At 43.1% G+C, this 14,020-nt stretch overlaps 1 protein-coding gene across 1 annotated transcript in view; it reads right to left on the reverse strand.

Annotated features, from left to right (window-relative positions):
• Window positions 1-4,185: 4,185 nt before the first annotated feature.
• The window catches only part of VIT (vitrin), a 125,217-nt gene continuing 115,382 nt past the window's right edge, over window positions 4,186-14,020 (reverse strand). The window contains exons 10-13 of the mRNA XM_080914868.1: window positions 10,423-10,526; window positions 7,949-8,175; window positions 5,943-6,456; window positions 4,186-4,417 (exon numbers count right to left, since the gene is read on the reverse strand). Of these exons, the coding sequence (XP_080770994.1) occupies window positions 4,239-4,417; window positions 5,943-6,456; window positions 7,949-8,175; window positions 10,423-10,526 (1,024 nt within the window). The 3' untranslated portion in view covers window positions 4,186-4,238. The remainder of the gene's footprint in view (window positions 4,418-5,942; window positions 6,457-7,948; window positions 8,176-10,422; window positions 10,527-14,020) is intronic.

The raw sequence follows: 14,020 nt of genomic DNA on the forward strand, positions 1-14,020 counted from the left end.
TTCTCCATATTTTCGAGCCTCCTGTCACATTAGCAAACACATGTCTATCTGTGTGTCTGAGCATCTCTTCCATGACCCTGTAAGCTCCTGTGACAATGACTTGATCTCATTCTTCTTTTTATCCAACGTTTATCCTTTAGCATGGCATGGAATGGGTGCTTCGTGATGTCTATTAAATGAAAGTTAAATATGAACACACAGGAAAGGATTTTCATCCTCAGGGATGAAAAGAGAAGCACCAATGGAGCCCTGAGATAGAGCCCTACAAAGGACTTTGGTCCAAGAAATACAGTGAGTGTGCCGTGCAGTAAGGGACCTGAGAAGGACATGCGGACAATGCAGGAAAGCAAATATGGTAGAATTAGACTTTCTCATCCATACTGTTTCTTCTAGAAATATCTGTCTCTCATTCTACATGTGCCATCATCAGATATCTCTTTCAGGTGACTTAAATGCAAATATTTCATTTCCCGGATTCTGTGTCCATGGTAATGTGTGTATCTATGATGAGTCTGTGGAGATTAGGCAGGTCAGGAGAGAGCCTTTGTCTTTCTCAGCAAGTCAGAGGAAGCTTCAAAGGGGAGTCGGCATTTGGACTGACACTTGAAGGATGGGTAAGAGTTTTATCAACCCTGCATCCTCAGGAACTTCATAGGACTGTGGGCAACAGATTAGTGTGGTCCACCTGAAGTGAGAGCAGGGGGGCTGGTCAGAGAACCAGGGGTAGTGATGGAGAAAGTGGCCTTTGTATCAGACATTCTACATTCTTGTAATAGTGTACTTGATGGTGTTGTAGGTACGTCTTGAGTTTCCAAGCTTACTGGAGAATGTCTGATGCTACCACTTCTGTCTTCTTAAGTCACTGACATTAGAAGCATGGTGGGCTACGTGATGTTCTTTGTTTCCTAATTTCAGAGACTTCGGCTAACAGCCATCTCTCCTGTCTTTGGGCTGTGCTGCGGCTGAACATCGTGACACAAGAGTATGGTAGAGCAAAGTATCATGGAGCCTGGGAAGCAAAGAGACAGAGAGAGTCTGGGAACAAAACATCCTCTCAAGGCATACCCTATGACCTACTTCTACCAGTTAGGGCCCACTTCCCAACAATGACATCAGATTATAACTCCATCATCAGATTGGCCTACTGATCAGTTCAGAGCCCTTGTAAGCCAGTCATCTCTTCTTGACTGGAGGCATGAGCTGGGGACCAAGCTTCTCACACAGGAGTCCTTGGTGGGGATTGTCCATACCCAAGCCATATTATTGTGTACTGAGTCCATGGCTTTGGACATCACCACACCTTAAAGCAGTGGTTCTCAACCTGTGGGTCGAGATCCCTTTGGGGGGCACATATCAGATATCCTACAAGTCAGATACTTATATTATGATTCATAACAGTAGCACAATGACAGTTATGAAATAAGCAATTAAAAACGATTTTATTGTTGGGGGGAGGTCAGCACAACATGAGGTTGCAGCACATGGAACTTTGAGAGCTACTGCCTTAGAGGAATGGTCTTTGAAGTCCAAATAAGATTTCTCCAGCAAATGATACAGGCTAGTTCATATGTGCAGCCTTGACACATGCTTCATTCATGACTTTCACAATTGGCATAACCACAATTTTATTCCTAATAAGATTCTTTGTGATGGCTAGGCATACATTCAAGGCATAACCCCATAATAGTAATTATGGATTTTTAATTCATTTGTCTGTGCCTACCACTGAACTACAAATTTTCCCAAAGACACTGGCTAAATAAATGCCTTTTTCCAAAGCAATTTAATTCGTCCTTTCAAGAATATTTCCTTCTTATGAGTGTATAATGAGGGACCTCCTTAGACTTTGACTGGAAAATAACATTATTTGAAAAAAAAAGCGCACCCCTACAGTGACACACTTCCTCCAACAAGGCCACAATTCCTAATAGTGCCTCTCCCTGGGCCAAGCATCTTTAAACCAGGACAAGAATCATCTAACTTCTAATCTTCAGTAATTTTTTTTCTGCATGAAAGAATGCACCAAAATAATTCAAATTACCTCATTTTTTAAAATGTTTGCTTACGGTGACATTTTTTTTATTAAGACCTCCTAGAAAATAATTGGCTTTTTTGTATCTATGGATTCAACCAATCCTGGATACAGATATTTAAAAAAAAATTCTGTCAGCACTGAGTATTTGCAAAACTTGTTATTTTCTCTAACAACACAACAATATGTAGTTTAAAAATTTGTTTTGTGCATACGTATTCGCATGTGTAGGATATATGTGCAGGGGGGTGCATGCATATGTGTGTACATAGGGACTAGAGGCTGATGTAGAATGTCTTCCTTAATTTCATAACACCCTATCCATTGAGATTTGTACTCATGTCAACCTAGAACTCGCGGGCTCAGCTCGAGTAGCTTACATTTGGTAAGCTTAATGTTGAAGTGGCAGTTGGTTAATCAACTCTAAACTCCCCAGTGGGCATGCCCAAATGTTTTGGATTCATGAATAAAAGACACGTACAGGCGTATGCACACACACACATACAGTGAGAGAAAGGGGCGGTGCTATTTTTAATATGCCCTAAGTAGCTCAACAGTTGGGCCAATCCCAAACTTCCATGTTGCTAACGCCTCCCCTCTGATATTCCTGAATTATTACTAAAATTTATATTTCATCTATACTACCCTAGATCCAAACAGCGGTGACCCCTAGGGCTTTTCCCCGATTCTTATGTGGTTGAATGCTTTCTCTCCTGCAGCTCTCAGAATTCTTAGCCCAGTACTCAGGTAATTTGGGAACCCAATTAGCATAATATAAACAATAAACCAAATCTACAACATAGCGTAAGTTCTGCTCACTGGATAACAGCCTCATTTTATAAAACAAAAACATCACACACCAAAATTAATCAGACTCAATGTCTGATGTGATGTTTTTATTTATTTGCAAGATTTCTTAAAGTTTATAAAACTTTCAAAATTAAAAAATATTAATGTAAATATTTGGCCCAGGTATTGACATGGGAATTGTTTTCTTGCATTTAGTCAGAGTATCAAATTATTTTTAAAAATATTCATTTATTTTTATTTTAGATGTCCAAGTATTTTGCCTGCATATATGTCTGTTCACCACATGCAGGTCTGATACCCTGGGAGGTCAGAGAGGACAATGGATCCACTTGGGGACTGGAGTTACAGATGGTTGTGAGCTGCCTTAGAGGTGCTGGCAAGGGAACCCAGGTCATAAAAGAGTGCCTAATGCTCATAATGGCTGAGCCATCTCTCCAGCCCACTACATGTTTTCATAAAACAAAATTAAACTTTAATAGATATCTTTTTTAGGTCTCTTTTGAGTATTTTTAAAGTTCTGGGGTTGAAAGCAAGCGCCTTCTGCATGTTAGTCGAGTATTCTACCACTGAGCCACACCCTACTCTTTTCATATGTGTGTTCATTCTGTATTTTGAGACAGAGTCTCATTAAGTTGACTAGTCAGGCCTTGAACTTGTGATCCTGTGCCAGCCTGGAGTAGCCGGGATTCTAGGACACACTCAGCTGTCCATCTCTGAATCCTCCTGTGTGTGTGCTGCATGTGTGTTTTACATGATCATGATGTGTCCTTAGGTGAGGACATGAGGCTCAATCAGGTGCCTCTCACTTCACTTTAGTATACACCCAGATTTAGTAGTGGTTTTTGTTTTGTTATGTTTTGTTTTGCAAGAAAAGGAATAGTAAAGTATGACCTCCTGACCAACGTAGAGAGACTTCTCATCACACGATTAGAAACTGTCCACATAATTCTTTGAAACATTTATTTAAGCAATTCCTACATTCTTATGACAAAAAGGGAAAAAAAAAGGAAGAAAACAATAAAAAAACTTATGGACAATTACAGACTTCTAATGAGAAACATAAACAAAGTTCTTATAAATTCTCAATTCTTTCCTGTCATGAGAGCTGTACTCTCCTCTGGATATGTATTTTGAAAATAACTATCAAAATGTGGATTCTTTAGAACACATGATGTGATGCAGAATTTGAACCCAACCAAAGAGCTGACAGTCACCTTTTTAACTGGGATGTTCTGAAGCATTTACACCACAAATGGCAAAGAACAGTAACACCACGAGAATTTTCCCAAGCTCTATCAGAGCCCCACCCCCACCCCTACCACCAAATAGGGACAATGCTGAGGATAGTCTGAAGGATCAGTAAGGCAGAGTCAGCCATCCTCTTTCTGCTCCCAACTCAGTTTCGAGGCTGTGAGTTGAACTCTGTACAGATATTCTGGATGATCCTGGGGATGAATTTGTAGAGGTTGTCAAACTCATCCACAAAGAAGGAATGGTCCTTGGCAGGGTGAGTGGCAATTACCTCCAGCTCATCCTGAGCAGCCCATGCGATGCCTATTGCGTATGTGATTACCCCTGTGGAAACAAAGATGGGATGAAGCAAATGCCCTCAAGAAAAGGTGATGACAATGAATATTTCCTTCTGGGTTCCCCAAATCAGAATGTGCCAAGGAAAACAAATGAGAGAACCCCAGGGAGTCCTCTGGTCTCTAGAAATGAGTAGTGTGGCTAGTTATTCAACAAACACTTTGAATATCCACACTATAGCAACAGCAACAAAACTAACATAACTGTTGTCCTAAGAGTTTATAGTCTTTTGGCCTTATTTTGACCAAGGGTCTTTTATAGCCATAATGAAGAAATGGGTGACAACAGAGCCATCCTGGAGTTGAATGGACTCCTAAGTCACCACTGTGTCTTCAGAAACTCAAGAGAGGCCAAGTGTCTCTGTCTTTTCCTGCTGCTTGTGGATCAAGATGTAGAACTCTCATGTCTGCCTACATGTCGCCATGCTTCCCTCCATGATGATAATGGACTGAACTGAAACTGTAAGCCAGCCCCAGTTAAATTTTGTCCTTTATAAGCATTGCCATGGTTGTGGTATCTGCTTACAGTCTATTGCTGTGAAGAGACACCCTAACTAAGACAGAAGTTACTGACAAAAATAGTATTTTTCATCTAAGTATAGTGGCACATACTTATAATCCCCGCACTTGGGAGGCTGAGGCAGGAGGATTTTATGTTTGAGGCACACCTGAGTCATATAGAAAAAAGCTTCCTGAAAAAAACAAAATCAAAAACAACAATCAAGACAAAAATGAACATTTGCTTTCAATATTACATTTTTGAAAGCACTCTGTAAAAGTTACAAATAAAATGTGGGGTCAATAAGGCTGGAGTTTTGACATCTTTCATGCAATGAATCTGCTTCCCCCTGCTGTTTTCTTCCCAATGGAAGGAGCTTTGGTGTACAGTGTGTAAAAGAAAGGGTTGCTGTTCCGTCACTTGCAGGCTCCGGATCCTTGAGGAATACTTGAGGAACCACTAAGCAGACTCTTTGATTCTGTGTCCTCTTCTCAGAGACCTTCTATGCTGTTTCTCCCTATCACTCTCACTGTAGCTATGAACATTTAAGGAAGGAAGGAAGGAAGGAAGGAAGGAAGGAAGGAAGGAAGGAAGGAAGGAAGGGAGGGAGGGAGGGAGGGAGGGAGGGAGGGAGGGAGGGAGGGAGGGGGGAGGGAGGGAGGGAGGGAGGAAAGGAAAGGAAAGATCTGTTTATATGTATGAGTATTTTGTCTATACGTGCATATATGGATGGAAGGTGCACAGAGACCAGAAGAGGACGCCGAATCTCCTAGAACTGAAGTTTCAAATGGTTGTGAGTCACCATATGGTCCTGGGAATGGAAACTAGGTTCTCTGCAAGAACGGCAAGAGTTTCTAACCAGTGAACTACCCCTCCAGTTTCCTGTGGATATTGTCTTAAGTCACAGGTGAAACAATACACAAACGGGCAGTTACTTCCTGTGCACCAAGGACACCGGTCCTCCCTCTCCCCTTTCCAGACATGTTTCTGGGCCCGTGCTTAAAGGAGTGCTCACCTTTCTGGTAGGCAGCCATGGCTGGGATCCGCACATCATCGTAAGACCTGCCGTCAGTGATAAGGATCATTACCTTCCTCTTGTTCGGTTTGGACTTCTTGAAGAGTTGTTCAAGGGCATACTGGATGGCAGCGCCTGTGCTGGTGCCTCCGCTCCAGTACCCCACCCTCCTGATGGCACTGAGGACGTCAGTTTTGCTGCTATACTTGTCGAACCCAAATTCCAGCCGCTGTTCATACGTGTACTGCACGGCCCCGATGCGGGTGTCTGTGTCTGAAATCTCAAATTCCTTGGTGAGGTTGACCACAAACTGCAGGACTGTGCGGAAGTTGCTTGTCCCCACGCTGCTCGAACCATCAATGACAAAGCCTATGTCAGCAGAGTTTAAACAGGTCTTGCTGCAGGCTAGGCGGTCGAGGTCACAGACTCGCTTCACCAGAGGCTGCACGGACTTGTGAAGGCTGAGCCAGCTCTGAACATTGAAGGAGTAGAAGCCGTTTGTTCTGCACACTGCCTGGAAGAGAGAAAGGGAGGATCTAGTCCAAGATTAGAAGTCAAGTCCTTCAGCCTTCCACCAATACCCTTCACCACCAGGCAGGCTTTTTAAGAGTCCTACTTCCTGTGTTAGATTTCAGAGCACACCTTTTCTAGTTCAGTTTCCTGGCTGGGTACCACTGAGGTCAAGACCCCTCCAGTAACATCTGGATTCACTCCTCTCCTCCCCTCACGTGGGTCCCTGTCTCAGTGGATAAAGGTCCAATGAACACATTCAGAGGGAGAAGTGAAATGTTGGCTTTAGCTTTATACCTCTACTGGCTTCTCAACTCATTTGTGCTGGAAACTAGCTGTATTGTAGCTTTGTGGGTACCAACCAATCAACCAACCAAACAAACAAAAAACCCAAATGAAATAACAAATAACCCCTGAGCAAGTTGGTTAGATGTTCTTAGAAGTGATTAGGCTAGTGTTCCAAAAGTGGGTCATCACTCCCCCATCTTCCTAATCTCTGGGGATTTGGCAGGGTCACACTTGGTGGCTACAAATGAACTTGTATAATGACAAAGTCATTTTAAGCAACGAGTATCTTAAGTTTTTCCTAGAAAATATTTGTTTATTGATTTAAAACACCTAAATGGGGTTCATAAAACTTTCCACAGCCTAGGTAGATGAATGCTGGGGCAGAGCTGAAGTCTGGCTAGTGGGCAGAGAGAAGGAGTCCCACAGGTAACCTGTGTAAAGCCACAGCAGGAGGCAATGATGGTGCTGACTGTGTGTGCATTGGACACGGGTTGGTCAGAATACAGTATATATGTGGAGATCACAGCAAGCTGACCAGAAAGTGAGGTTGGTTCTCATTGCAGGGTGCCTCAGCTGTAACAGGTAATGGTGAAGAATTTGGATCAAGGACCCCAAAGGACTGGCAGAATGCTTCAGAGTAAACTGGGGAAACCCGAAAGAGGACCAGGCCAATGACATGGTGCTATCTTAGGCCACAGGGTGGTTTAAGCTTGGGTAATAGCAGTGGATGAGAGTAATTCTGGAATGCCACTGTCCTCGGGATATAGCTGAGGAGTATGACCATTCTGATCTGGGAGTGTAAAAATTCCTTGTTTTGTTTTTTAAATAGATTGGATTCATTTGTAGTGTATAGGTGTGTGTGTGTGTGTGTGTGTGTGTGTGTGTGTGTGTGTGTATGTGTGTGTGTGTGTGTGTGTGAAGTCTGCCTGGCTGTTTAGGGTCCACTGATGCTGTGAGAGGATCAAGGGGAGGTTTAAGTGACACCTTGGGGACACTGCTCTTTCCCTCTGCTTGCAAGCTGCTGGCTCTGCAGAGAGAATAAAGTTTGACTTTGAAAGGACAAATTCAGGTTCCCCAGGGGAGTTCCCACTACATGTTTATGAGTTTCTCGAACATTTCAAGGCCCTAGAAAGCAGCTCTGAGGTCCCGAGAACGTTTCAGAGTACAGCAGCTCCACGGACACTCCCCATAACTCGATGGTTATGTACCTTGCTGGCAAAGTTGGGCTCCAGCACACGCTGCTTCTCCCTTTCAGCAGCCCCTTCAACGGTGATGAAGAAGACATTGATCCCCGACTCTCTTGCAACTCGTGACACCTCTTCCACTCTGTCTGTGGGCCATCCATCCACCATGACCACTGCCACATTGGGAGCACCACCCCTGTTTCCGTTTACTTTGGAAAAGAAGTTCTTGGTTACAAAGGATATGGCACGGCCTGAAAGAAGAAGAAAATTTGTGCTTGAAATAGTGGTGGTAACATGAATATAAGAACAGATCACGGCAGCACAAAGATGTCCAGGAAAGCATACTCATTCAGCCCCAAGTTGTTTATATCTCTATCATCTATATCTATACCTATATCTATACATATATATCAATTTAACTATTTTTAAAGGTATGTAACACAGCAGCAGTAATATATTCACAATGTTGTAGAGACGTCACAGTCTGTCCTCGGCTTGTTTTTCAAACCCAGAACTTCTAATTGTCTCTTGTTTAGAAAGAGAAAGTTTTAGGGTCCAGCAAGCAGAGGAGAAAGACTTCCATGAGATCAAAAGAGTCCCTTTTCTGCGGGGGTATTAGACTCTTATCAGGCCCCCCAAAAAGCCCATGCTGTGTCTGAGAACAAGGATGGGAGGGGCTGATTTAGAGTGACATTAGCCACATCCTGGCCTTTCACCCTCAGGTGGGCCCAGTGCTTTAGCTGTGAAGTGAGGGGCTGTTTTTCATGACTAGTGATGTCCCTTCTCCAGTCCCAGAGCAAGGACACAGGTCTGGCTGGTCATGTACCTCCTAGGAAGGAACATGCTGGGTTCAAGCCCTAGTTGTGACAGGTTAGCTCTGTATGTCACTCACAGTCCTAGGGCCTAGAGCTCCAGACCAACAGTTTTCTCCACCCAAGTCTGGGTGCCACAGTCATGAGAATGACAGAGTTTCAGACACTTTTTTCTCGTGTGTGTATTTCACACTGTGTAAGGGTCTCAGGACAACAGGTCAAACCTATTGCCCCAGTTTCGAAGAACTTTCCTAGTTTCATTGTTGAATGTCCCAGGTCTGCTTCAGCATACTGAGATAACATGGCTGCATAGCCCATGGCTCTTAACTGAGAGTCTATGGCTTCTAGTGTGTATGAGGTGTGTGCGTGTGTGTGTGTTCTGACGGTGTCTTTGTTGTTGTTGTTTGTTATTTGCTTTTTAATGAGAATGGGTAGCATAGGGCATGGTCCTGGAGCTGTGAGCTGGCATCATAGCAACACTCAGGATGGAGCAGGTTCAGGAAAAGACCTTGGTGATAGAATTAGAAAACTGGTTTTCTTGTTTTGGAAGAGGTAACAGTGCACTGCTGTCCCTTGTTCAGCGTAACGCCTAGAGAAGTCATTTTGAATGCTCCAGCTACATTTGCTTCCTTAGTCCTTTCTATGTTCCTTCAAAAACCAAATCCCCATGTGCCTCAGTTACAGAGACTATGTCCACTGAACTCCTGCATTAAGCAGAAGCAGAATGAGAACAACTCACTCTCTAAAAATGTATACCAACAGGGGAGCTGAGTGTCTTGCCAGTTCTCACTGAAATTTTGCTTGTGTGATAAATCAGACACAATTATGCAGTCCCCTATATCATGCTTATGATGCAGGTAACATGGGTTTACAGACTTAGATAGTGGCTATTTAGCATTGCACTACGGGGAAGGATTCCGAATTTGCCAAATACTAATTAATGTTTTGGTCACTTACAGAGATAAGGAGAGGAAGGGAACTAATTATTCAGACTCTCTATAACTCTGTGGAATTTAGTTCTGCTCATTGTTTTACTCCACACAAACTACTGTAACGTGCACTTGAATTTCTTTGGCCTTAAAGAGTTGGATGTTCCATAGAGCACAACCAACTTTTCTTCCAGTCTTTGGGCATGGCTGGTGTGGAAACATTCCCTCTTGTGCAGCTTCCTCTAGGTAAACAGGTAAAATGGAACTTCTGGAGCTGTCCGACTGAGGACTAGATTTTTAACTTCTAGTGGTATCCACCCCTCCTAAAGTTCAGACACTGCAGGAGACTCATTTTTCAAACACAGGACTCACCTTTCTGCAAGACACCACTACAACAACTTTGATGAGAACAAGACACCCCTAAAGGACCTCATGAGTAGAACTGGTGACAAAATTTAGTACTAACTGGTTGGCAGCTTATAGGCCTCCCATGAAGCAGTCACAACGGCTGTCCTTCTAGTCCTATGTTATGTGTCTGCAACCAAAGAACCAGATGGGTAGGAAATCTGAGGTACAAGAGTTTTGACTATTTTGTACCTGAATCTGTGGTAATGCATTAGGAAAGATACAGAGGCTGTGTGTCATTTCTTGATGGGTTATTTTTTTCTACCTCCTCCAATATAGAATATTATAAGACAGCCACATAGAAGGGACACCATGGTAACAAGGAAGAATTACTTGAATCTGGGTCACATACCTACATTGGAAAGGCCTCCTCTCTGGGTAATTTTCTCTATAGCTGTCTTCAGATCTTGAGAATTCATGTGAGTTTTGAGATTAAACTGGGTGGCAGGGTTGTCTCTAAAGAGAAAAAATGAAAGTTAGCTGAAAAGTTATTCCTTCTGGAGAAAGGCAGATATCATGGTGGATTCCTTCGTGTACAAACAAAATGGATACTGGATACTGTGACAACACCTGACACTGTCCATGAAGTACTCCACAGAGAACAAGGTGATGAGACAAGGGAGCCTGGGGTCCTTCACAGGGAAGGTAGGGACAGCAAGCTGCTGGGGACAGGCTTGGAAAGGTTGAGTTCTACTTTTGCCTGTTCCATGTCAAGGTTTTGAAATCTTTTTGTTCCTCTAGCCTCTTTTATCTTCCTCCCATACCCATCACTGCCACCCACATCCAAGTTAAACCTTTACTGCTCCATTTCCCAGATTAACAACTTTCGGTTGGTTTTGTGATCCATTCGGCTTAGTCAGGGCCACTGTGTGCACACTAGATTGATGGGGTCATTGGAGAGTATGAGTGATGATAATGATTTCTCCATTTACAGAATCTCTTAGTCTAGCTGTGTAATCCTGAAAGCCATTTAAGTCTTTAGGTTCTGTCAGGAGCCATAACAGAACAAGTTAATAACTAGCAGGTGATCATCCTGAGATGACCAGCCTTGGATTATTATGTAATCTGCGACTGGTTTACCCTTATTCAGCAAGGCTGTAAGGGATTCATTTTAGGAATGATACCTGCTGTTATTAAACATATATAACAATCATTATATATGTTTGATCCTATAATCCCTTAATAATGATCCTATAAGAATTCCTAAACTTATAACTGATTATTAAGCTCTTTTATACTGAGACTGCCATTAGGTCATTTCTGATAGCCAAACTGCAATGAGAACTTGCCAGTCTCCCAAGTGACAGCAGTTAATTACTCTTAGATAGTAACCAGACTTTTTCCTACTAAGAGCACATTTCAAGAGATTGTAAAACAATTAACCAAAGGTTATAAAAAAGGAAATAATGATTTATTATAGGTGCTAGGACAGAGGATAAAATATTGATTGGGTTTTTCTATACAAAACTTCACTAATAACTTAGTTATGGTTTGAAACCTTCAGTGAACCTGTGGAGCTGAGACAGGTGATAGATGTTTAACCAGATAATTACTCTTAATGGATATGCACGTAAACATTCTCTGTTGTATACTTCTATTTCAATTTATGATTTGACTTTTGGTATGAACTTGTGACGAACTTTGTAACATGTGATCATGTATTCTGAAAGTAGTATAAGTACTAAGGATAAAGAGAGGGAGGAGATTCCATTCCTATCCAGGACTCTTTTCCATTTCCCATTCCCTTTCCATTCCATTCCACTCCACTCCATCCCTTTTTCCCTTAGAAGAACTGTTTCCCTTAGAAACATTTTTTCCCCTATCTCCACTTGGGATCCTTCAGCTTTCCCTTTAAATAGCTTTAATGGGACACTTTTAAACTACTTATTAATAAACATTATAATCACTTTTCTAAGTGTCCCTTTTTCTTCTGGTGACTTTCGGCTAGCAGGCTAAAAGTTAGAGCTGGGCAGTTTCAGCTGAGATAGTACAAAGGCTATTTACTGAATTCCCTGCTGTCTTAGGAAGAGGTGCTAAGTGACAGAGACTGCAGTCTCTGGCCTCAGAAGATCACAGAAGGCAGGTCAGCTACAGTAGCACAGTAACTTAGATAGTAAACTTTTGCTGACACTCTTACCATTCCGTTGCCTCAAGAAGAACCGACAAGAAAGAAGAATCCTCACACTGGGGCTAATCCCCATCCAGGTTCCAGTTTCTTTACAGAGATAAAAAACATCATCAAAACAGTCACATTCAGTACACGTTCAGTGAGATTCTATCATAGGAAGGGGAGGAGCGCGTTCTCAGTGTCTCTTGATTATACCTTCTGCAGGAAGGGACTCAGCTGTTAGCCATGCCCTGGGTGCCCCTAGCACTTAAACTGATTATGCATAGTGGTACCAAGAAGACCACCGTACCCATCTCATCTTGTTAGTAAAATATCACCGGAAGGTCAATGTCATCTCTCTGAAGGCTGAAAAGAGACAGCTGAAACAGATCTGGAGTGATCTCACTGGTGAGACAGAATAAGGACCCTTCCCTAGAGAGTATGCATGCGTTGGAGAGGAGTTTCAAGAATAGGCTTGAAACTGTCAAGCAGAGGGTGTGGAACAGTATCAGAGGGGTGAAGTTTGTGCCAGGTGTGTGTGCACCCCAGTTATGGTGAGCAAGAATATGTCTCTGGAGCCACTGACACCCAACCATAGACAGAGCAGTTCCCCTTGGTGCACATCCTGTGCAGCCACACAGGGCTGCATGCTTCCAAAGAACCTTTGCTTGGTTTAAACGTGCTGTCATCTTGAAACTCCTAGCTTCTCAACCAGGGAGCCTGCACACTGCAGAGGCAGTGCAGGCTGTGGGAAGTCTTTTGAAAGATTTTCCAGCACTGAGCAGCTACCTAGACAGTTTGGGGGTGAAGACTCTAAGGTGTGTCCTTAGCATGATCTTCAGACTGCAGTGTGGTCCACAGGGACTAATTAGTCCTCAGGACTTGAGACAAATAAGGCCTTCTCTGACTCCTTTCCATCTCTCTTCCTTTCCTATTTCCAGCCGTCTTCACTGTCTCAAGCTGATGCCCAGAAGGTGTGCTTACCCAAGTGGCAGCTGTTAGCAATCTGAAGGGTCCGATCCCTTTAGATCAGTCAGTAAGTGCTGTTTTTGCCTCCAGCACTTTTTTCATAATGCTCCACGTCCCCATCCATCCCATCCCAGCTGTTCTGCCTGCCTTAACTTTTAATTCTGATTCTATTATGGGATTCTATTAGCTGTGGCAATGCTGGGAGTAGCATCTGCCAGAGGACTTTTCCTTCTGTTCTAACTCTGCCCGTGGGACTGCTCTGCTCAGAAACCATCAGCGACTCTGGATGTAGAACAGTGGTAGAGAATGAGCTTTGCAAGTGCAAAGCTCAGGGTTGATGCACAGCATCAAAGTCAGCTCATGCCTGATTAGCTTGCGTTAGGCTCTGACTTCAGTCGCCAGAATCAAGAATGAATGAGTGAGTGAGTGAGTGAGTGAGTGAGTGAGTGAGTGAGTGAGTGAATGAACAAAGTTCCTTGCTGCAGTTTGAATATTGTTTAGGGTTTACATCTTGGGAGGTTAGTTCCTAAGGTGGCTGTAGGAAGCCATTGATCGTGAGACCTTGGTGAATGCAGGTCTGGTTAGATGTGCTGAGGTCACTTGGGGAACAGCAGTTGGAAGGAATTGTGGTGACCATGGTGGGAGCCTTGAACTTCTGTGGGTCAACCCAAGAGTGAGGTTGAACTTTGAATTGCTCTCTGGCTTTACTGATTGGCCCATTGGTGTGTACTCTTGCTATCTTCTGAGAGATCCTACCACACCTGAGTTGATGCTGCTGTCCGTGCCCTTGAACCCCAGAACTATAAGATATTTCCTTCAGAGATTAGTTGTTTCATGCTAAGAAAAAATGTACTCCTATTGTTAAACTTCATAT

Source organism: Micromys minutus (assembly GCF_963924665.1).
Source record: "Micromys minutus genome assembly, chromosome: 3".
NCBI classification, from domain to species: Eukaryota; Metazoa; Chordata; class Mammalia; order Rodentia; family Muridae; genus Micromys; species Micromys minutus.